Below are 24,122 nucleotides of genomic sequence, written 5' to 3'. Positions count from 1 at the left end.
GATGCAGAGTTTCTCAATACCATGATAACTGGAGATGATGAGGATGGACATGGCTCCATGCGACTTCTGGTTGTTCCTGAAGCTAAAATCTCCACCGAAAGGCTCCTGTTTTGACAGCCGAGAGGACAGTATGCACAACGCGACAGCGGAGTTGAGAGACATTCCAAAAGAGGTATTCCAGGAGTGCTTTCAGCAATGGCAAGCTCATTGGGCTAAGCGTGTGAAATCCCAAGGAGGCTACTTTGAAGGGGAATAGGACATGAACCATTCCAGGCAAGTGACTTTGTCTTCCCGGCATAAAGTCTCATGCTTTTTAGACAGGCCACGTATGTTCAAATTCACTAGTTGTCAATTGTCAACATTCGCAATAGTTAAAAGTAAAATAATGTTGTCCTTTTATATATGTTTCAGGTATCCCCCAGTGATAAACTTCCATTGCAGATATGCTCAGTGTGCCTCAAGAAGCTCGATGCATGCCACAAACTCTTGAATTGTTGCACTGACGCTAATGTTAAGCTCCTGGCTTTATTTGGAGGGAAGCTTACTTCTTTCAAAGAGGTATGTATACTTTCAGGTCTCCTGCTCAGCCAAATTGTTAGTGCTTGATCTCTGCTATGAGTGATTCCAGGTTCAATCTATTGGAAGCTCTAGAATTGTTGGTGTTGACCCAGTGTCATGAGGTCATTTGGGGAGCTACTTGAAAGCCAAAAATGGTGGTGATGGGACTTGATGTGCTGGTCACACATGATACAATGAAAAGCCACATGGCAGACCTTCATCATTTGTTGCCAACACAGGAACTGGTAATAATTAGGAGAGTGATCTGAATGAAATAACGAAATGGAATTAATAATCTGTACTGGGGAATTAGTGGTTTGTACAATGGCTATGGAATCTCCATGACCAAATGTATTTGTTGTTGTAATTCTTCAAAACTAGTAGAATGCAAAAGTCTAAATTATGATCAAATAAGCTAATTTGGGCTCATGTCCATGTTTGTACATAAGCATTGGTATCGGCTCATTCCTATTTACATCACATTATTCTGCTTGGTAAGATGTTAGAGAGTGTCAACCAACTATACAGCGTACGTTTTAGATTCAATATCGGGCAGGGCCATGCAGAGTGTCTTGATGACCAGCCTATGGCAGGAATGCAACGTTGTACAGTTAGGAGACATTCTTGCGTGCAAGAAGTTTTCATGAAACTCGCCACTTTAAGGTTCATCATAATATGGGGCAAGACATTTTGAACCTGACAGTCCAAGTCCCATAAATTTTCATCGCCAACAGCCGGAGTTATCTTTTCTTGAAGAAAGACTGGAAACAGCACTTCTCAACACACGCCGCTGAGGAGTTGTGTCTTGGGAAAGCCATGGGTGTTAAATTCGTCTCAATATACACAATGACCCTTCATTGTCGTGAGCGTTCATGAACATTGATAGTCTGAGTAAGTTCGAGTTCAGCATTTTCGTAGCAAGGGTGGTGTAGATTATTCTACTCGTATGCCACGAAGAACAGTTGTGAGAGGATTCAATACAGCCCTAATTGATTGTTTGATTTGATTTAGTTATTTTGCTTTGCTTTTCTGTCACTTTTGGCTAATTGCGAAGATGAGGATGAGTGATGAAATTGATGAAGGGACTCTTACAAACACCGAAGCCCGGGTGAGATTTGAACCCGGGACCCCTGGCATCATAGCATTTAAATCACTTTATATAGATAATTTCTACAATAATGTATATAGGGATTTTGTAGATATCAGAATCACTTTGGTGAAAGTACATTAATCTTGCAATCATTTAATGTGTTTATTAGGGTCTAAGAAAGTAGAAGAAAGGAATCAAAATATATGTACTGATGGGGTGAAGCTCATACGAAAGAAAATGTTATATGTAAACTAAATACACTTCAATTTCTCTTGATTTAAAATTCAATAATTTTTATAGGCAAAAACAGTAAATATTTTGTGTAGAATAATATACAAAATATTAATCATGTTAATCCGTAAATAGTGTCATTATCATTAAACTAAATAAACATAGTAGATGGTATTTTGCAAACTATCATTTAAAAATTGCCAAAATTCAGCCTACAAGAACTATAAAAAAATATTAAGTTACAATCATATAGTACATCCAGAATTTTTTATTTTCACTGGAATAAAAGTTACTGAAATTATTACTGTTTCATTAACACACTCGACAAACATTTCCATAGTGTTCATATGTATACAGTATTAGAAACTGAAAAATGTATATTTCGATGTAATTTTTTATTTGATTTAATCAATCTCTTCAAATATTTTACAGGGCCATTTACCAGAAAAAGAATTTCTATTAAAAACCATGTATATATGTGTATGGTGCGAGAAACCATTCAAGCAATTTTAATCATATTTTTTTTAAATAAAACAAATTGATTTCAATATAAAAAATCATCAAAAATGATTTTTAAAAATAAAAATCATAATTTTTATCCACCGTGTATTATAGTCAATTTTCTGATACCACAGGATCTAAACCTTTCTACGCATTCCTTATGTAAGCCTCACAGTCCAAAATCGTTGATATCCTGTCACTTATATTTCAGTTTCCCTAAAAGCCTCTTACAGCAAGCATTCCTATAAGGATTCATTGGTATTTTCCTACTCCTACACCTATACCTCTTGTCTGCCCTTGTAAATCATCTGATCTAATTGTTATATTCATGTGATTCAAATATCCCCTTGCAGTGTTGTCCAATTACCTCTCTTCATCTCTTTTAGGTTCCAATCATCTTCATGGTATTTTATTTCTCTCCTGTGAATTTGTCATTTCTGCACAAGAGCATGGACAGAGGTATGATCCAAATGATATAGGTGCTCCAAATGAATGTTGATTTGAAATTTCTACTGGTACTAATACACTACCTATATAAAATAGACTGATACTGATAACTAATATTCTACTGATCTGGTGTAAATTTTCAAATGTTCCATGAAGAACCTGAATGGTTCATTTACCTCCTCCATTAATGTACGGAAACAAGTTATGCTAATGGGTTTTGCTTTGAAACAGAAAATATATACACTGTACAAAACTAGGACATATGAATTTTATGTGTGTTAAAACTGAGCTGATATCAATGCCAATATGTATATTGATATTGGCCAAAGTCAGCGGTATTAATATCAGAAAGTATAGGTTAGAATTTATTCACCAATACCACCTGATACTTTCCCGGAGTATTAATGTGAAAATATGGATTTTGTGATTAAATGTCAGCCATTTTAATATTCCGATGTAATTCTTGAATATTTTCAAGCAAAATATATCTAAATTGATGCATTAATTACAGTAAAATACTTCCATATTAATATTAATAAATTTTGTGATCTATTTTTAATTTTAACAATTTTTAAGCAAAGGAATCAGCATCAGGGAAAATCTGTAAAAGAGTATCAGTATCGGTGGTGTCAGCTCAGCTGTATTTTATATTCACACAAATAATAACAAAATGGCAGAATTTTGCCTAAGTTATGGCCAATGTTGTTAGAGTATGAGTTAGTCTGTCTCATCACCATGGGTTTGTGTTTGAAATTGTTGGTAATAATATAAATAGCTTGTAACTTGAGTAAACAACTCTGTTATTTTTGTATTATTATAAATAGATTGCACAAGGGGCTTCCCCGATGGCGCAGTGGTAGCGTCCTCGCCTTGTAATCAAGGGGTCCCGGGTTCGATACCCGGTGGAGGCACAAGTAGTTCGGATTCCACTTTAAACTGTAGGTCCAGTCCCGATTAGCCTTAATGTGCATAAAGTGGACTTAAAACACCAACTCAAACCAAATAGATTGCACAATAAATTTTTAAAACTTAGCTTATTTTTTCTAAGGCAAACCTATCAGTCCTTAAGTAGATGAAGCAATGATTTTTGCACTTTGTCAAATCATTATAGAAAAGTTTATATTAATATATAATCGTTATCAGTAGAAATTATATGTTAGTCTTAGACCTATTCAATATAATTTTATAGATACACTAAATATTAAGATACACAGACTGACTGACACTGTTGAAAAAATATGCTGAAACTTACAAGAAAACTGAATTGGTTAGTGATATATTGATACATTGACCAGTTATAGTGGTCTTATTGCAGTTGATATCCTTCTGGGTTCTGCAAGAACATCATTTAATATTGTGGCAAGAATGCACTTGATAAATGCCAAACACTCAAACAGAATAGAGAGGATATATTATTAATAGGGAGCGGATTTATATCCACTAAAAAAAGCCAAAATATACACTAAAAAAGGCCAAAATATGCACTTAAAATTTTCAAAACAACCTATTTTAAGGTTCTGTGCACCTTATATGGGAAGTAAATGTATCAGTAATTTACTGAATGCAATTTAGAAATGAAAGTGTGATAAATTGTGCTATTTAGAATCACCAAGAAATACTAATTGACAAATGTTTTAAGTTTCATGTAACTTGGAGGCTCGCTCTAAAAACTGCAATATTGCACTTATAATAAATAATATACTATCTTGTTGAAAATACTATGCTCTTTTCGTCACCCCACACTTTTGCCCCTGCAGTATGCAAAACCTTATCTAAGAAGGGAAATATATTGTTTTTGCCCCCCCTTCAGTTTTGGCACCTTACCCCCCACTATCTGTTTTGGAACCCAATCACCGCCACTGACCAAAGAATAAGAAGAGCATAATTTTTTAAACATAAATTGTGCAGCAGCTTACGTATGAGATATAATTCTGACAATTTCCCTTATCGAAACCATGTTATACACCCATAAAAAAGACATTAAATATATCAATAAGGACATAAATCCCACGGACGCTATCTCAGTTTCTATAGGATTGCCATCTTTCTCCTTCCAATTACTTTTATAGTAAAATTATCACTTTCCAATCACTACTACTTTCGTGAAGAAAATCACCCCAAAATCATGTTTAATCCTCACAAGTATGATGTTTGAATATTTAGCTGCATTCCATCGACAGACATAATCGCAAAAAGTTATTGTAAGGGGTGTCTCAGAAATATTTTCGTTTTTGAATCCGCTCTCTGGGGCAATTCGCACATTATGGAGAAATGAGATAGATCGCAAACGCTTGGCAACATTGTTAATATTTAGTTGCCATGGAGCACTTTATGGGGCAGCAACATGCTTTTTGTGTTCGTGCATTTTTATTATGTCTAATTTAAGAATAAAATACGCTCACAGTGCATATCTTCATCACCTGACCATGATTCCCTTAGTTTCTACCGTCTTCTTATTTGGAACTGAAATAACACAATGATCCTTCACTAGTTTATACAGAAGCATTGTCCGTAACAATTAACATAAGTTTATAAAAATCACAATGTCCAGGCCTACGCACACAACAAATGTTTTCTGTTACCAAAAATGAAAGCTCTGTTTGAGCATGGTAAATTTGCATTTAGGCAAATTTCCGTTTTAGCTGCCAAAAACTACTCTAAATACCTGAAATGTATCACATGTTTAGAGCATACTTGAAAATAAATAACTGCTTGCTGTGGTAAACGCATCGTTATCTTCTACCCACTGTTGGAGCAATATGCTGTTACTTCTTCTCTCCTTCGGCATTTATTGTCACTTCTGCAATGCACACACACACTCACAGATTTATCAAGATGTCACATTAACAGATAAACCTCAAATAACGCGACCCCAGTGTTGTTACTGGAATTTGGAAATGTGACTCACATCTATGAAAGGGTGGGTTTTCTCTATTTTCGCAACCAGACTACCTGCAACGCTGGAATGTTCTTGAACCAACTAGTGCCCATGACCAGACGAAGTAGGCTATTTTTTAATGCTGACACAAAGAATGGGGAAAATGAAGCAGACGAACTTGAACAATTACATGAAAATTGGTGCCAAATTATCAATATATGCAAATTATATGCACGTTAAGCTAAAATATGTACTAACGTTCCAAATATGCATTTATATGCACTATAACACTTTACCAGAGTAATCCACATCAAGTGAAATGGATAAATCCGTTGAGAGCATATGAATTTTCCTCAAGGGGAAAAGATGCAAATATGCAAAAATCCGCCCCCTAATTATTAAAGTATGTAGTTGTGCATGTTTGCATGCTTGCATGCTTGCTTTGCTTTTGGCATGTGAAATGTTAGAGTAATTAATTTTGGTGTTGAGTGAGTATGCTTAATTAAATGGCATTCCTTCCTGGTTAGTTTGGATATTATTCCTCAGATACTTATCTTTTGTGCCACAATTGTTTTCAAATAGGGAGATATTGAAACTGCATCCTGCATTTTTAACAGGTACAGTAGAGCGTCGATTATCCGAAGTAATTGGGGGACATGGGTGTTCGGAAAACTGGTTTGTTCGGATAATCGAACTGTACATGTTTATTTGCCAAAAAGAAGTACTGTACAGTAAATTTATTCATAAAAACAGGCATCTCTTTAAGTATTACAAAGTAACGTACAAAGGCAACTTTAGTAGGAATATATAGTATGTGGTACAGTTTATTAAACAAAAATATGTACATATTACATACGCATTTTGCATGAACAATACATACACCGACAGAAGTGTGCTGATTGTTGAAACACAGCGACTGGCGGCTTGGCCGGTCAGCAGCGCCTTATGAAGGCCCCATTAGAAGCAATGTTCCGCCAGCGGTGGCTCAGTGCGGCGACTACTGTGGGAAACTTGGTTTGGGAGTGAGGGGGATGATGGACGGTAGGGTGGGAGAGTAACAGGTGCGAGCGAGTACACAGTTCGGTTAAGCGGTCGTTCGGTTGACCGACGTTCGGATAATCGACGCTCTACTGTAGTATGATGTATCTGGTGTGAGAATATTTCAAAATTCCTTATTGAAAAATTAACAAAAAAGTAAGTAAACCACAATTCCATTACAGTTCTGGACATTAGGAAAGAAACTCAATTCTATCTTCCTCCCAGTCTTGTGTAAGCATGACGTGACACATGTCCACTTGAGACACTGATCCAATTTGTTTAAGGAGAGTGTCCAAAGGAATTCAGCCAGTGGCCTTATTTCCTTTTATTCAGAACAAGATTTCCAATCTGTTTTCTGCATTAGTTTATGGTACTGAGTCACAAACATGTGGCAACACTGGAAACATATCTAGCTATCCCTAAGCTATTTTCCCCTTACTCCATCTTAGAACATGTAAGGGAGGAATGATTGAGGGTTTCTGATCTTTCCCAGGGAAGAAGTTTCTTTATTGATGTCAACAAAAATAACTTTAAATATGTAGTATTACATTAGATATTATTTTACATTTTGGAACACATAGAAGATATTCTTTCACAGAATCGTAGAAGCTACTGTTCAACCATGACTTCAGCATGACTTTTTTGTATAAGTACCATGCCATTGTTCAACAAACTGAACTGCTCAGTTAATCCTAGCCTCCACAAAAATGAACTGAAGTTAATATATGATGATTTACTACTCGAGTATTCACAAATCAAGTAACTCAAAACGAACAGGTTCAGAGCAAAAGTTTGATTTATTTTAAAAAAATTAACAATGCACAGATAAAAACACTCATTCCTACATGTTCACTACCATGTATACCAGGAATAGCCAACTACAGGGCATGCAACCCTCGAGTTATTTTCCTTTATTTCTTATTCACTGTGGCAAAGATATTGTTGATTTTTTAGTCTCCCAAAATTAAGTAACTTTGCAAGATGGATTGCTTCCATGTTTGGGAGTACTTACATTTGAGAATGTGATTTCCTCCATAAAAGCAAAAAATCTACTCTGAGAAAGACTGAATGACACCCACCTCCGTAATTTGTTAATGTTGTCTTCTTCTCCCATTGAAATTGACTTTGAAGAAGTGATTACCTCTCATGAGTGTTCAGTGTTCATATTAAGAATAATAGGAAGTAGTGTTAAGTGCTACAATCATTGCACATCTGAAGAAGAAGGTTAGTACTTAAAACTTTTTCATATACAGTGCACCCATAGTTTTCACATTAAGAACAATAGCAGTAGTATTAAGTGATGGTTGTACTAAGTTTGTAACAGGTAACAGCATGCTTAAACCCAAAGCTTTTGGCACTCTTTCTGGTTCATCAAGAATTTGAAGGTGAGTTGTTAGAGGAAGGAGAAAACCTGGGAAAGTTAGGGAATTTAATTTACCCTGCCACTGCTGTAGCATGTCACATCCCATACAGCCTCAAAATATTATCAATGATTTTACTGATCCAATATTTCTATAAATAGCTTGTAATTTAGTGGTCTTTCATTTTGTTTCTACTTTTCAAATACTTTGGTTTTCTGTAGGAAATGTTCAAATATGTATGTTCTTTTTCAAAGGCAAAATCCATTACAGTCACCTGGTAACATACATTATTAAGGGGGTTAATGAACTGCAAAATATTAATAGAATGAATTTGAATGAGGAACTCTTGCTCTAGGGCAGTTGTTATTTATCTTTAAAGGGCTGGATTACAGATACATTTCTCCTATTTACACTGACAGTACAGATAAGAGATAAATAAGAAGGAAAGTGAATACTTGCATTTAAACAAAACTATTTCTGCAGGTTGTCCATAAAGTCTCTTTACAACTTCAAGCTTTTATTCCAAACAAATATGAAGAGATAATTAAATGAAATTTGTCACATAGTAGCAGTATACAGGGTGACCTGTAATTAGATGTATTCCCCGAAAGTGGTTAAAGTAGAGGCAATTTGCAATAAATTTGACCATATGATACCCTCTTAACTCGTGATGTGATGGTGTCTTTGATGTGTTGACCAGCTGTTAAGATCCTCTCCCTGAGCTCTTCTTGCAAGTTTACCAGTGTCTTGTAAACTAAGTCTTTCATGTGGCTCCAAATGTAGTAGTCGCAAAGCGTCAAATCGGGGTATCAAGCGGGCCAGGGAATCGGGATGCCTCGGCCAATCCATTTCTTTGGGTAATTTTCATCCAGCCAATGTCGCATGCCCAGGCAGAAGTATGGATGGGCGGCATCAATAATCATTTGATCGAGCCATTTTTCCTGCCCCAAATCTTAAATGTCATCACTTATGAACATTTTTTGAGGAACGGGATGGCAATGTTGTTGGAGGATGTGACTCTAGCTACAAGACGTGACATGATTTACCAGCATGATGGCTGCCCAGCTCGATCCCCCGATCGATTTGACGCCTTGCGACTTTTTACATTTGGAGCCACATGAAAGACTTAGTTTACAAGACACCGGTAAACTCGCAAGAAGAGCTCAGGGAGAGGATCTTAACAGCTGGTCAACACATCAAAGACACCATCACATCACGATTTACGAGACCAAATGCCCATAAAACCTGCGTGCCTGCATTCGTAACGGAGGTGCTCACTTTGAGCAAGACGTATAATGTTCTTTAATTGTATTGTCATTGATTCCATTCACATGAAGATGAATGAAGTATTATTTCTCGTACACAAATGTGAATGTTAGCAACATTTGTACCTTGTTGGATAGCAGATGACACAAGGAAGTAATTTAAGTAATTTGTACGCTTCGTGTCATACCATTTTTTTATTAATACGTTGCCAAGTAAACTAAGAGTGCATTTTTTTTTATCATCTCTTGTAAGTTTAGACCCACCCGTTACTTACATGTGATTGTTATTTGGGACAAACTTTTTTCCAACCAACCACTTATTTGTTAGTTATCAGAAAACGAAATATGTGCCATACAATGAGCTGTTTTTTCTCAATTTGGATTTTTATGTGGAAAATTGTCATTTAAAAAAAACAATAGAAATTCGATTATCTTGAAAACTACTAATTTTCGGACGGGGTATCATATGGTCAAATTTATTGCAAATTGGCTCTACTTTAACCGTTTTCAGGGAATACATCTAATTTCAGGTCACCCTGTACATTGAAGTTTTTTTTTTTTTCATAACTTAATAAACCTCATTATGGGCACCATTGGTTGTACGAAGGACGTTAAGGTGAAAATTGCCATGTCCACTCTAGCATAGTCTCATCAATGATGGCAATGGCATCAGTGATCCTTTGCTTGAGGTCAGTAATGTTCCATACCTTTGTTCGATACGCAGTGTTTTTAATGTAGTCCCATAGAAAGAAATCTAGGGGCATTATGTCTGGTGAACCACCTACCGAGAAATGTTTGGTCCAGGAAGTCACAAACATTTAATCCCTAATGTGGTGGTGCACCATCCTGTTGGTAAAGGCTGGTTGGTTGAAGGACAGCCAGTTGTGGTGTCACATATTCAGTCAAAAGGTCAAGGTAAACATTTGCAGTAATTGTTTGCTCCGCAAAGAAAAATGGACCAATGATTTGATTGAACATCAGTCCACACCACACATTCACCTTTGGACTGTCTCGTTTAAGGTCCATTGTCACATGGGGGTTTTCTGGGCCCCAGATTCTCGCATTGTACATGTTCAGTTTACTGGAAACGTGAAATGTTGCCTCATCAGTAAAATACACTCGGATGAGGAGCATTGCATCCTCCGATATTCGATGAAGCATATCTACTGCAAACTTCTGTATTTCGGTTTATCATTGGGCTCGATGGCATGCAACAGTTGCACCTTATATGCACACAATTGCAGGTTGAGGTGTAGGACCTTGTGCACTGTTGATCGTGGTAGCTGTAACTGTCTGGCAGCAGTGCGAATGGATTTCTTTGGAGAATTAATAAAGGCTTGTCTTACACGTAGGATGCCTTCCTCTGATATTAGTTTTCTTCCACTTCTTGCTTTATCCAAAATTGTACCAGTCTCCATGAATTTCCTGTGCCGTTCACAAATTGATGGACGTGCTGGTGGTTGTTTCCCATACCTAGTTCTGAAGTTTCGCTGAGTCTGAGTTTCAGATTCTGTTTCAATGAACCATGCCACACTTTGTGCCTTTTCTTGCGGAGTAGCCATTTTTCTTTTGAGGACCTCTCTTTCTTCACAATGTCACCTGAAGTACACAAATTGACTATTAGTACAATCTTTAATAGTAAACGAGTAGAATAAACTAAAAATCACTCAAATAGCTCATCATTTGCATTAGTAGTGAATTTTTGAAGTTGTAAAGGGATTTTATGGACACCCAGTATTTTGAATGGAAATGTCACATTCTGATGATACTTCATGTATTTTGAGATTTATTGAAGCTATTAAGTGTTGTAAAATGATATTTTGTTGTTATATTGAGCAGACAATTTAGAAAAAATGTAAGGGCAAGATATGTTAGAAGAAAATATGCCATTTACAAGTGATGAATATGCTGGCTTATTGGTCTACTTTTGATCTGACTAGCTGAGTTTCATGGTTCTAGTCCCGGTCCGGGCATGGGTGTCTTAGTGACACCCATCTTATCTCTGATAATTTAAGTAAACCTAATTTATCAAATATATTTTCATAATGATAAATAAAAATGGTAAAATTTAAGATCTAAGTAAATCCACTGATTTGCAGCATCCTGCTAACCACAATTTTTTATGGTCTGTGGTATGTCCATATCTTTAGCTGATAATGTCTGTCATACAAATTATAGTTGGTTATTATTTCTTTGGATTCAGTTTTAAATGCCAAATCAAATGTTATGATTTTCATTTCAGAAAGTTAATCTGGCAGATTTAAGGATAGAAAAGTTTTATGTAATTTTGTAAATATATATAAAACAAAAGAAAAAAATATTTTCCTGAAGAATCTTAAAAATTAAGGGGACCTGGTTTCATTGTGTGTTTCTCACAGGTTGAAGAATGTGCTGACAGAGCCTTGAACAAATGTTTTGTTGAATGGAGAATGAAAAGAAATGGACATAATGCTCCCACCACTGCCTCATCTTCCACTTCAAGTACTTCGAAGATAGAAACTATAAAGGAAGTTAGCATGAGTACAGAAGCAGGAGCTTCTGCTGCAGATAAGAGGCATGTAGAAGTGCAGGAAGAAGTTGTATATCCAGTGGAGGTGGTGTGGCAATACAAAAGGCAGACAAAGGTATGTTAATCAGCTGTAAAAATAGTTTGTGTGTTGGAATATTCATTATTAGCAGGCTCATAAGCCGATGAAAGTTATATTTCTTTCGACGCTTTGAAGTAGAACTTTCTCACTTTACTCAGAACTAAAATACGTTGTGTTCATTTTGAATTTTTGGCATATTTTACTTTTTTTTGTTGTTGTTGTTTTTGTTGTTTGAGCACCAAAACCACTTGGTAGCCCCTGAAAACGTTTTAAGAGTGCAGACCTTAATCATCTACAAAGTAAGAGCAAAATTGACTTTAGTGTTTTCTTACAGTTGCTGCCGAAGCCAAAGAAGTACAAAGTGGTTTTAGCAAAAGTGGTCAAGAAGTCCAGATGTGCACCGTGCGAAGAAAGCTGGGGAAATCTTAACAAGTCCCATGGGCACAGCACAGATGCTTTGAGACTTCGAACTCAAAACCTCAATGAGTATGTCTATTCCTGTTGCACTTATATGTAGTGAACTGTCCTTGTTACAAGCACTGAAACACTAATTGTAACATTTCAAGTTATCCCATTATCTGGTCTTCGGAAGTAATTTGTGACTTGAAATGCAGCTACAAGTAACAGTTACTTTCTTTGCTAATGATAACTGCAACTAGTTACTTTTTAAATTAAGAGTTAGCTTTACAGTTTATTTTCTTAATGTTTTTGAATTGATGAAACAGTAAATAACAAAATTAGTTTTCTAAGAGAAAAGGGAAAAATGGATAGTTAATTTTCATTTTGAAATACAATAAGGGTTAACTTAGAATTTTATAATCTCGCATACTTTTTAATTTGGGAAATGCATAAATATTGTAATTTAAACATAAATATTTATTCATTTAATTTTTTTTATCATCAGTGAAATAAAAGAATAGTTCATTTTCAATTCATGTATGAAACATGTTCTACGAGTTTGATCTTATCTAGAACAAAGTAACAAAAAGTAACATACATTTTAAAGGACTCACTGAGTTACTTTCTCAAATGATTGGCTGTAACTAGTTACTTTTTGGTTGATGTAAAAGTAACTTTCCAAACGCTGCCTTTATCAAATCTGCACTCAAAAACGAGGAATATGAAGTTTATACAATGCATTAAACAATAAAAGTTAAAGTTAAAACAATAAATATTGATGATATAGTCCATTGTAGTTTGTAATATTAACAGTCAAAGTTACAATGAGTAATGTGCAAGAATTACCACTTTCTTGGAATTGCATCATTTGATTCAAAACTGGTAAATAAACCACTGACACAGTTACAGTTCAACTGGGAGAGAGAAATATTTGGAAAGAATGGGATGGGAGCAGCCACGATTAACGCAGATAGACTACAGGAGCTGCCCATCTTGAATCAATCTGTCCCTTTGAAAGCATAAGTCTCTCATTTTGCCGCAGGTCCTTATGAACTGTTGCACATGAGAGTTCGTACTACACTGCCTTGCTTCCTGTAAAGGACACACAACCATTTCAATAGCAAAAGACCTGTCACTGCATGGTTGGTCAGTGGTAGAGTGCCAAACAAAATTATTGTACATTTGTTTTTCCATTATTTTGTCCAACCCCCATATGTACCCTTCAGAAGAACAAAGTAAAAATAAATTAAAAATGGAACATATTAATCAGTGTCACTATATACGATATAGGCATATCGTTGCAGTGGTAAAATTCCAGCATAGGCATGCACATGGGGGCAAGGGGGGGACAAATGCCCCCCCCCCTAATCAAGGACGTCCGCATATTTTTTCCATGGAGGGACAAGCAAGGTATTTTTCCATGGGGCATATTACCCCGATAATAGTGTTGCCCCCTCAAAAAGCACCTCTTGAATTTTAAATTATCGCATTCCTGCATCCCCATTATAATCAAATTATACGTGCGAAAATGTACTTTCAGGTTGACATTCGTTTTATAGGAGGGGAGATGTGGCTATCCTTGCCCCCCCCCCTTTCCAGACGTCCTCCATGCCCCTATATTATTATATTTTCACCTAGAAATTTAGGATGGGGGAAACTTATCGCTGTTATTAAACGATATTATGTATACTCTTAAAGAAAATGAAGTATTTTCAAGCCGATGAAAGTTCAAAGCATCCCAGATGGAAAGGCTGTAGTGGTGCAACCACAGGGGGTATTGGGCCCCCAACCTTGGACGGAAATCAATTTTAGGGGCAAACATGGAAGTAAAAGAAAGCAAGACTAGCAGACTCTAAGAGTAGCAGGACAAAAGGATACTTAAGATGAAATTAGGGGGCACAGAGCTGCAACTGCCCCCTCGATTTCAAAATTTATACAAATAAAAATAGATTTTGTAAAATTTTCTTGCAGTCTTGTCAAGTTCAGAGTCTTAGCTAGGGGTTGGCGGGAGTAGGTTTTTCTTTCCCAACTGAACTTTCATCAAGGCTTTTGCCCCCCTAATCAGAAGGTCTGCGCACGCCTATGAATTCCAGATAATTTTGCTGGTGAGATATATCTATAAATAGACCGTACTTCAGTGCAAAATAATGCCATTTTGTTGTTATTTTTAAGTGTACAGACTGATTTAATAAAAAATGACACTTTATAGAAATACCTTAAGAACATTGTATGTTTAAAAAATTGTCAGAATCATAAAAAGTACTTGCATTCTTAAGTGGAGAGTTTCTGTAGATTCAACAGAGAATGGCATGTAGAAAAGGTGTTCTATTTCTTCCTCAAGATGTTACATGAAAATTTATTTTCTCTAGCATTTCAGAACAGAGCCAGCTGTAAAACTATGATACAATTAATGTTTAGCATATGGGAGCCTCTCCAAACAGGACTTTTCAAACTTGCTGCGATTTACAAAAAAAATTGTAGCTTCAGAACTAATCATTGTAGAGAGATTAAGTCCTTCCCCCAGAGTAACAGGCTTTTTAGCAGAGGTGAACTTTATGCATTGTACCTCCCAATAATGAAAGTTAAAGGAAGAAGATAATCAAAATTTTACGAAAAAATTTGTGTTCAGCATGCCTACGGCCACCATAGTAGACCAGAGTGAATGAAAAGTGTAGTATGGAGCAGTGGTACATTCCAACAACCATGCAAAGGTGCTATGAAAATAGGCCCATACTTCTTGAAGCGAAAAATAATAACACTATAAGGAAAACAGTGTTGCCAGCTTATATGAAAAAAATCCAGAAAATTGCTTCTAGCGTCCATAGGGAAGAACGACAAAATACCACTCTTTGAGGGCATGTAATGCCCATCACCCAATTTTGAAGCAAAATGGAAAACATACACAATTTTAAAAAACCTGTAATTTTTTTGGAAATTTTGAAAATTGGACATTTCCAGCTGAACCCCTAATTGTTGAACATTGTGAACAAGTTCTTATGTTTTCATTGTTTCATGTATAAAGAAAAAAATATCATCAAAAAGCGGTGGTTGAATAGTAATACAGAAGGTTGTTCACTTTATATCCGACCATTTTTGACGGGTACTCACCTTAAGAGATACTGCGCCGCCACCACCGATCATGTTCTATTGGACCCCCAGCATCGTGGACTATCGCCCGGCATTGCAGTTTCCATTGCAGCAAGCTCCGGCGCAGGACAGGCATGGAAATTCTGTCCCACTCCTCCCTGCAAGCTTTCCATAGACCATCCAGGGTGCGTGGGCGGCGATGTTGAAGACGTCGTTTCAACAGTTCAAATGTGCAAAAATCCATTGGACTAGCATCTGGGCTTTTCACAGGAATGTCTTCAAACGGAATGACATGAATTCCTAATTCCTCTGCCATTTCCTGATAAAACGTAGTGATGTTCTGGCGTTATAACTCGAAGCCTTGTCCTTGTCCATATGGATCATCACCTGGTTCGCGTCTATTCCATACAATTGTGGGATGTCTCTCTGATAGATAGGTGTCAGAATGGAGTCTTGGAAGTATCTGGCATTCAACTTCACGTTTTTGTCCACCTTGCGTATCATCAACTTACCCTCATATCCGAATCCCATCACAACCATAAAGCCACGAGGGAAACTTTCCCTGCACTGACGAACAAAGTTGCTGCAAAGTTGCTGCACCCCTTGCTGTCAATGTCACGGTATGTGATCGCCCGAATGTGACCACCAGCAGTGAGATGGACATACATATGATTCATCCATTGTGACAACTTTCTTCCATTTGGAACCAGCCAGGTACTTTTCATACAGTTTCCTGCAGTTTGTCTTACGTTCTGCAATGTGACGTGGTAGAAGGTGGTGTACACGAGCCTTCTGCACACACTTCAACCTGAGGCGCTTGCGAATTGTTTTGTTCACAGTTTACGGTGCGAGGTGAAATCTGTGGGTCATATCACGTTGAGTCGGGGGATTTTCTTGGCACGCCAATCAACGGATCCCCCTTCGCACTACGGGTGACACTTTGCTTGCAGCCCTTCTCCTGGTGGTTTCCGTGGGTGAATGTTTCGCAAAGAGATCCTGTTGTGTGTAACGGGCCACAATAGCTTTCGCAGTAGTCACCCCGAGTGTTAACCCATTCTCCCGACACTGTTTCACAATGCGTACATATGAAAACTTAGCATGGAAAAGGGTCATTATGCAACCCTCCCAATACCGGTTGATTTTCGGTTCCATTTGATAACATTCACTACCAACACTCACGCACCTACAAGGTCAGACACAAAACTGCTCCCGCCAGCAGACACATAGTTCCAGCCATGGGCGTCCGCAAGGGGGGGCCGTGCCCCCCCCCCCTGGAAAACGAAAGTCAACCAAAACTTACATATTTCACACATATAATTTAATTTCAGCCACAATAATGTGTGTTAATTATTGCACGAACATGATAAATTCATATTTAAGCAATGTTTTTTGAGGGATGAACACTATTATTGGGGAAAATATGCCATGTTGGCCCCCCCTTGGAAGAAAAATACCTTCCTTGCCCCTCCCTGGAAAACATCCTGCGGACGTCCATGGTTCCAGCATGATACGCCAGGTGGCAGCACCAAATCGAAAATGGTCGGATATAAAGCGAACAACCTCTGTAGCACATTTTAAAATTCTATCCCAGCTGTCCTCTGAAGACTGTCCAATCATGGTGTTGCTAAAATGCTTTCATATGCAGGTAGAAGTGTAATCTAACAATGAAACTGATTAATCAAATATGTTCAAAGTTCCAATCATAGCAGCTACCACATTTCCCCTCCTCTTCCCTCCAATCTCAATGTTAAGCAAGAAATGTAATCACTAGGGCTCGGAAGTTGATGACAAATCATATTTTTTTCTGAGCCTTGAAAACAATGCTAAACGTGATACTATGTAGTCAGTTTCCCATAAGTTAGAACCAGAAAATATTGTTTTTATTTTGCATTTTTCAGTATATTTTGCCATCTTATTGCATTTTCTTTCATTTTTGAGATTTATTTTTGTTCTCCCCTGTTGTTGTGTGAATTTTAAATGCATTTGCTAGCATAATTTATGTGTTTAAATTTCCTGACATGATCTTTTTAGCAAGTTTGCCATTAATCGAAAATATGGTCAATGGAAATGCATTGGAATATTATTTTTAACTGAAAGTTTGGCAATGGATGAAATAATTAATTGTGGTAAATTTATTTCTCCTCCAGCACTTAAGATACTGTGTGTGAAGCCTACTTTGCTGGCCAGCATAATCGTTTAATCTTTGGTTTTAGTCACAATATAAAAAAAAATATAATCTGATCTACAAAAAAGAAACAACAGTATTTTCAGATGCTAGCCGACACTGTATTGTGCAAGGCCCACTCTGAAAGGAGGTGAATGACTGACACAGAAACGCCTCGAAGTATACATAAGGGAAATTACCTTAGCACTTAATTGCTGTTTTTCCCTTTGCTTCAGCAGTTTAAAACACCAAACAATGGGTTTTGTCTAATTATTCAAGTACTCTGTACAAGAATGAAAATATCAAGCTTTCATTTTAAGAACGAAAATTATATAATAACTTTAAGGTCATTCTATAGGTCCAAGCCCTAGTAATCACACTCACTCCAAATTAGAAGAGCCTCATCGTGTAAGACAGCAGAAAGTTTTAACCCTTATATGTCCGATACATTTTAACTGTAAGTCTAGTACTACTTTGGAAAAAAAATGCTAATAATGGCACAAATATACCTCATTTTACCTTTTATTTGGCACACATAGGTGATGTACTACATAGAAATTTAAGAGAAAATATAGGTTTAATGAGGTTTTGAACTCCATCTCTAGCGTGCCGTGCCATTGCTCTACCAGTTGAGCTGCGAAACCAACCAGGTTAAGACAGCAGTAGCAAAAAATCAAGCGACACCAGGTCTGACTTGGTAGCTCAGTTGATAAGAGCAATAGCATGTTTTGCCAGACATCCAGGTTCAGGTCCTGGTCGAGGCTGCATTTTTTCATTTAAATTTATACATTTTTCTGTATATTTGTATATTTTGGTAATTACAAGTAGATGAACAAGAAGAAATTTTTAAAGAACAATTTTTCCATGAATAATTGACTTTATCCTCAACCTTACAAGGTTGTAAATGGTAATGAAATATTGGCTGATATAGGATTTACTTTCATGCATTACTTTGTGAAAAAATTATAATGTTTTAAGACAAAAACACCTGTCACCATAAAAATTATCAGATATTTTATTATGGGGTTCAGGCTGTTTACGTGATATTGAATAGTAGAAACAGTAGTAGTAGTAATCAAATGATGATTACAATAATCCATTATTACTTTTTTATTGTTATTATTATTATACGAGAGCAATTACTCATTCTACTTGAGCGGATACCTACCATAACTATTTTCTTTATTTTTCATTTCATGCTGTTAATATAAAGAAATGTATAGTTATTCTATTTTTTTATTATATTCTACACATTTCGTTCAAGAAACATCTTTGGAAGTTAGATGGAAATTGAAGTCATGGCATTTATGTTGTGTGGCCTCTTTACACAAGAATCTCATTTTTAGAATTTTGAAATCTAATGGAATAATTTATTCTGTCGATCAAGTAGGAGTATGATTGTTTTACTGGAAAAATAATAAACTGGAATTTAGTCCTTTTATGGGCTATAACTAATTAAAAATTAACAGTGCCAATTTCCAGGGGAGGAATCGACTGACCCTTCCTGATGCCTACACCTCTCATTTAAATCTAAAAAAATGGAAGTTGTTACCTTCCTTCGCCTTTTTTTATGTCATATGTCCATGGCAGCATTAAACTAATCGTGAAACACTTTAGTGCAAATGTGAACTTCAGAACATTTCATGGACTACAGTATGCTCCCAGTGTCACTTATTAAATTATATCACCTCATGGTACAGTGGGATCCATGAGTGTTTCTGTGCAAATTGTCCATCACCACTTTCGTGTACTTTATTTGACCCAATAAGAGCTTCAAGAATTAAAAGAAAACTCAAAACAAGCTGTTGACAACTTCTGCACCAGCATACATAAAAATCCATCGCTTAAAAGCACACAGGATGCAAGAGAAACATTAATGAAAATAGTCATGGACAATTTGCCAAGAAATACTAGCGGATCCCACTGTACATACCCTGTACAAAATCAGCATTAGCTCAAATACTTAGTATTGTAGTTTAGTTTTAGTTCCATGAGCCTAGAATAATGTGAGATTTTAATTTCTTATTTTTCTAACTTCTATAGGTCAGACCAGCAGTCTTTGCCTGTACTAAACCAAAGCAAAACCCTCACTGATAAATCTATGCCAGGGAAAGAACAACATTTTCATTCAGTTGAGCTGCAATTTGAATCAGACAATAGTAGTAGTTCTGGACATCAACAGATGAACTCTTGTGTCAGTGCGTTCTTATGCTCATCCTGTAATGGAGTGTTTGTGGATGAAGAACAATTACAGGGTCATCAATCTATGGAACACTCAGACTCAAATTTCCAAAGGAACAGCAGAAATTCCTTGAAAAAGAAAGAAGTTTGTGCAAAGGTTGAACATGATAGCAAGTTAATTAAACTCTCAGATAGGCATTTACTCACAGGTCCTGCTGGTGTTCAGGTTGCTAATATGGCAGAAGTTGTGGTTGAAGTGAGTGCATCTAATGTGGATGATTTGAATGCCTTAGACATCCAAGGAAATGTTCCAAAGGCATTCAGGGATGTTGAAGCCAGTGTAAAGTCTCAGATAATTCAGTCTATTCAAAGGATTGATGCTCTTAGCATGATTCCTTTCAAAGCTTTTAATTCTGCGCAGGGTGAACGAAATGTGATGGTGAATGTTGAGAAAAGAAGACAGATCAAGGGCAGAGAAAATATGTGCAGGAAGTGTCATAAAATCTTTACTTCAGAGAAGAAATTGGGTATGCACATCATAAGACATGGCACGCCTCTGACGCACCTGTTTGCTCTGAAGGCAAAATATGCTAGGCTCAGATTTAGACTGAGATCTGTGACATTTCCTTGTGGAAAGTGCAATAGAGTATTGCATAGTAAACAATCGGTAGCAAGGCATGTAACTGCACATCAGGCATGTAGATGCGGTGCATGCAATAGGCAATTCAGTTCTTTCAACAGCCTGATCGTTCATAAGAAATCCCACACTTCCGAAAAGCCATATCTTTGTGGTCTCTGTGGGAAAAGTTTTAGAAGTAACCATAGGTTAAACACACACATGCTTTATCATAACAGTGGTGGTTGTAAGAAGACATTTACTTGTGAATTTTGCAGTAAGCATTTCCCCTCTCTTCCAAAGAGAAACTCTCACATGAGAGAGCATGCTGAGAAAGCACCCTTCACTTGTCAACTCTGTAGCAAAGGCCTGTACACAAAAGCTACACTGAAGCAACACATAGGAAGCCATTTAGAACCTTGCCCTTTTGTTTGTGATGTGTGTGGGGCTAATTATAAAAAGCAAGCTTGCATGAATATTCACAAGAGACTCCACAAGAACATTCCCTTCACTTGTCAAGTTTGTGGTGTTACCTTTTCGGATCGTAGAAGGTGCAAGTGCAGCATGGAAAATGTGCAGTGTAATGTATGCAGGAAGATCATCGTAAGTAGATCCATGTTTACCCACTTGAGGGTCCACAGAAGACTGAAATCATACTTGTGCGACATCTGTAGGGAATCTTTTGCATACAAAGTTGCCTACAGAAACCACTATAGAATCCACTTGCATGAGAAGCCTTTCATTTGTGACATTTGTGGTCGGAGGTTTACTTCAAAAGTAGGCAGAGACTATCACCGCAAACTCCATACTGTTGGGGCATTCTACTTGTGGCGTACATTTAGAAAGGGTTTTGGTTCTGGAGCTGTGCTGAGACAACACAATGCTGTTCACTCAGAAGAGTTTTATTCATGCACATTGTGTTCAAATAGATTTCGAAGGTTAGCTGTATTAAAAATGCACATTCGTCAATGTCACACTGCAGAAAACCTATCCTTATAAAAGTTGTTTACATTGCTTGTTCAAACTTACTAGTTTTGAAACACAATAATTACAGAGCAATTTTTTTTTCAAAATAGGCCATGTTTTAGTTACATATGGAACTTTTTTCTTGTCAAAGATAGTTCTTAATTTGACAGATTTATTTGATTGTAGTGGTGTAATAGTAAAACTCTACTGATAATTGCTTGAAATAGTACAGTGAGGATACTAGAAAGATCCTTCCCCAAGCCCTGCAACAGACCAAAAATTGCTAATCAAATAACGTTTTAGCCAAAATATGAATTTTAGATGCAATATTTATATTGAATAACCAATAACAATGCCCACCCCCACCCCTGGTACAGAAATATATTCTTTTAACCCCCTTCGTTTTTTTGGAATCATACTTGGATGTTTCAAGCATTTATAATTATTCAGAATGGTTACCATGCTCAAGGTCCCGGGTTCGATCCCCAGCCGGTTCAAATCCGGGAACTTTTCTAACGGTGAAAGCGGCCCCGGCGCCCACCGAGCGTCGAATAACATGGGTACCTGGGGGAAACCCTGGGGGGTAAAGGCGGTCAGGGGCGTGATGCTGATCACATCACCCCCACTCACGACCGGATCAAGAAAGTGTGGGGCGTTACCCCCACACCCCCTATACGCCTTCATGGCGTGGTGCTATGCACAGGGGAACACTTTACCTTTTTTTTTTACCTTTTTTTTTTTATAAATAATAATAGTCTTGAATTATAAAGCAGGTGAAACCTGGAATAGTTTGAGTTTTCAAGAGTTAATAGTCCCTGGAGATGAGAATGGTACAACACTCAGTAACTGGGAATCCTTTTCAAAGCTCAGGTGATCAATAAACCAAGAGATTTTCACCTAGTAGTAGACTTTACCTTAGCAACCATTTATATAAAAAAAAAGTATGGCATTAGAGAATCCATTGTACAATTGTTGTGCTTGAAACTGTAGCATTTGTTGTATTAACATGTGAATATCCTTAATGTGTATTTTGTAAGTAACATATTAAAAAGGTTGAAATTGGATTCATTGATGTTTTTATTTGTTCATTGAATATTTATAACTGTTATTATTAATACAAGTATACATGTTTGAACAGCAGCTCGAAAATCTAATTTCCATATTTAATGTGCATGCAATTGAGATATAAGAGGAGTAATCCAAAATTAAGTTTTATTTTTCAGTTAGAGTGATGGGTGGGAGTCCAACACCCCTCAGTTGGTTAGTTTAGCCAGATTAGCATTACTGTGTAAAGTGGACTTAAAATACCAACTCAAACAATCAGTCCATTTGTGAGCTTAAATTCAAAATTCCTTTCATATTATCATAAGAGATATGGTAAGTAAAATCCCCAAACAATTGTTTCGTAAGAATTATTGATATAAGTGTGTAAACTGAAAAATGTGCATTTAGATGCATAAAATTCCATCGGACGTGTAATTGATACACGAAGATGCATCAAAAGACACACTCCAGAGTCGAAATTCCATTTGATGCAGTGAAAGTGCATCAAACCCCGAAACAATTTCCAATAATCCAAGATTACACATCTAGGTGTGTCATTTGATGCACTAAATGTCACTTCGATGCATTTCGAGTTCTCTGTGGGGAACCAAATTGATTTTTCGTAAATATATTTTTTTAATAAGCGGCAGTATCTGTGAATTTCTAGAATCATATAAAATTTCAGGGGTATAGATAGAGAGAAAATATTTCTATAACTTGGGGCCCCCTGCATTGCGGGGGATGCAGAGTTGCTGGTATGGCACTGATTGTGATAATAGCAAAATAAAACAACATGTCATGTCCTTTTACTTGCTTATTTCATGAAAGAAGGTAGAAGGAAGGAGTTTCTAGTATTTAAATAACTTCTTACATCATAACCCTATTTTCAGAAGCCACGTAACAGTGCTCGAATATAAACAATTGTTCCTCGAAGAAACAAATGTAAACATTTTGAATGCCAACAATTGAAAGTTAAGTAGAGGGATATTGACGGTTGAAATCAACATCCTTGTTTCTCAGTATGCGACCAGTGTGGCTACTGTAATATGTCAGTTTCTTTTCCTTTGGTATGTGTGCAATATTAGTGCTGTGTGGCGAAATTTATAGTGCAAGTGGTGCTTATAAACAAAAAATAAGTTTCATGAATATTTTTTAATTAGATGTGTCTATGTTTCAATGTTTACAAGTGTATTAATGCAGAGCATGTAGTTAGTGGAAACAAAGTACAATGATAAATGAAAACTAAATATTAATATTATTAATAATAATAATGTCGGCAGGACCCAAAGGATAGTGGACCCGGTGCAGTGGTAGCATTATCGCCTTGTAATCAAGTGGTCCCGGGTTCGATAACCGGTGGAGGCTCGTAGTGGTTCGGATCCCACTTTAAACTGTAGGTCCAGTCCCAATTAGCCTTACTGTGCATAAAGCGGGCTTAAAACACAAACTCAATCAATCAAACCAAAGGATAGTTTATGGGTCCAAATTTTATAACCCCCTCCCCCCCCTTCCCTGGTAATGAGTTCAAGCTAGACATCTCACGTATATAGTTTATACCAATATCGAATCAGGCACCCTTTAGTGCAAGGTGGCCACGTTTACCACTATTATAAGGGCAGGCCCGAGCCTTCTGCGTCATCTGATTGAACACTTCTAGAATTATGACAATATGTAGGAGATTTTATGCACATCTAAGTTCTTAAAATTA

General features: G+C 36.8%; 1 protein-coding gene across 1 annotated transcript in view; it reads left to right on the top strand.

The window, feature by feature from the left end:
• Window positions 1-22,163, top strand: part of LOC145985802 (uncharacterized) — a 64,000-nt gene extending 41,837 nt beyond the window's left edge. The window contains exons 5-8 of the mRNA XM_083119889.1: window positions 412-558; window positions 11,748-11,993; window positions 12,292-12,443; window positions 19,651-22,163. Coding sequence (XP_082976015.1) covers window positions 412-558; window positions 11,748-11,993; window positions 12,292-12,443; window positions 19,651-21,403 — 2,298 coding nt within the window. The 3' untranslated portion in view covers window positions 21,404-22,163. The remainder of the gene's footprint in view (window positions 1-411; window positions 559-11,747; window positions 11,994-12,291; window positions 12,444-19,650) is intronic.
• The last annotated feature ends 1,959 nt before the right edge of the window (window positions 22,164-24,122 follow it).

The sequence above is a fragment of the Lepisma saccharinum genome, chromosome 3 (genome assembly GCF_977018435.1).
Source record: "Lepisma saccharinum chromosome 3, izLepSacc3.1, whole genome shotgun sequence".
Taxonomy (NCBI): domain Eukaryota; kingdom Metazoa; phylum Arthropoda; class Insecta; order Zygentoma; family Lepismatidae; genus Lepisma; species Lepisma saccharinum.
This window is presented reverse-complemented; position numbering and strand designations above follow the sequence as displayed.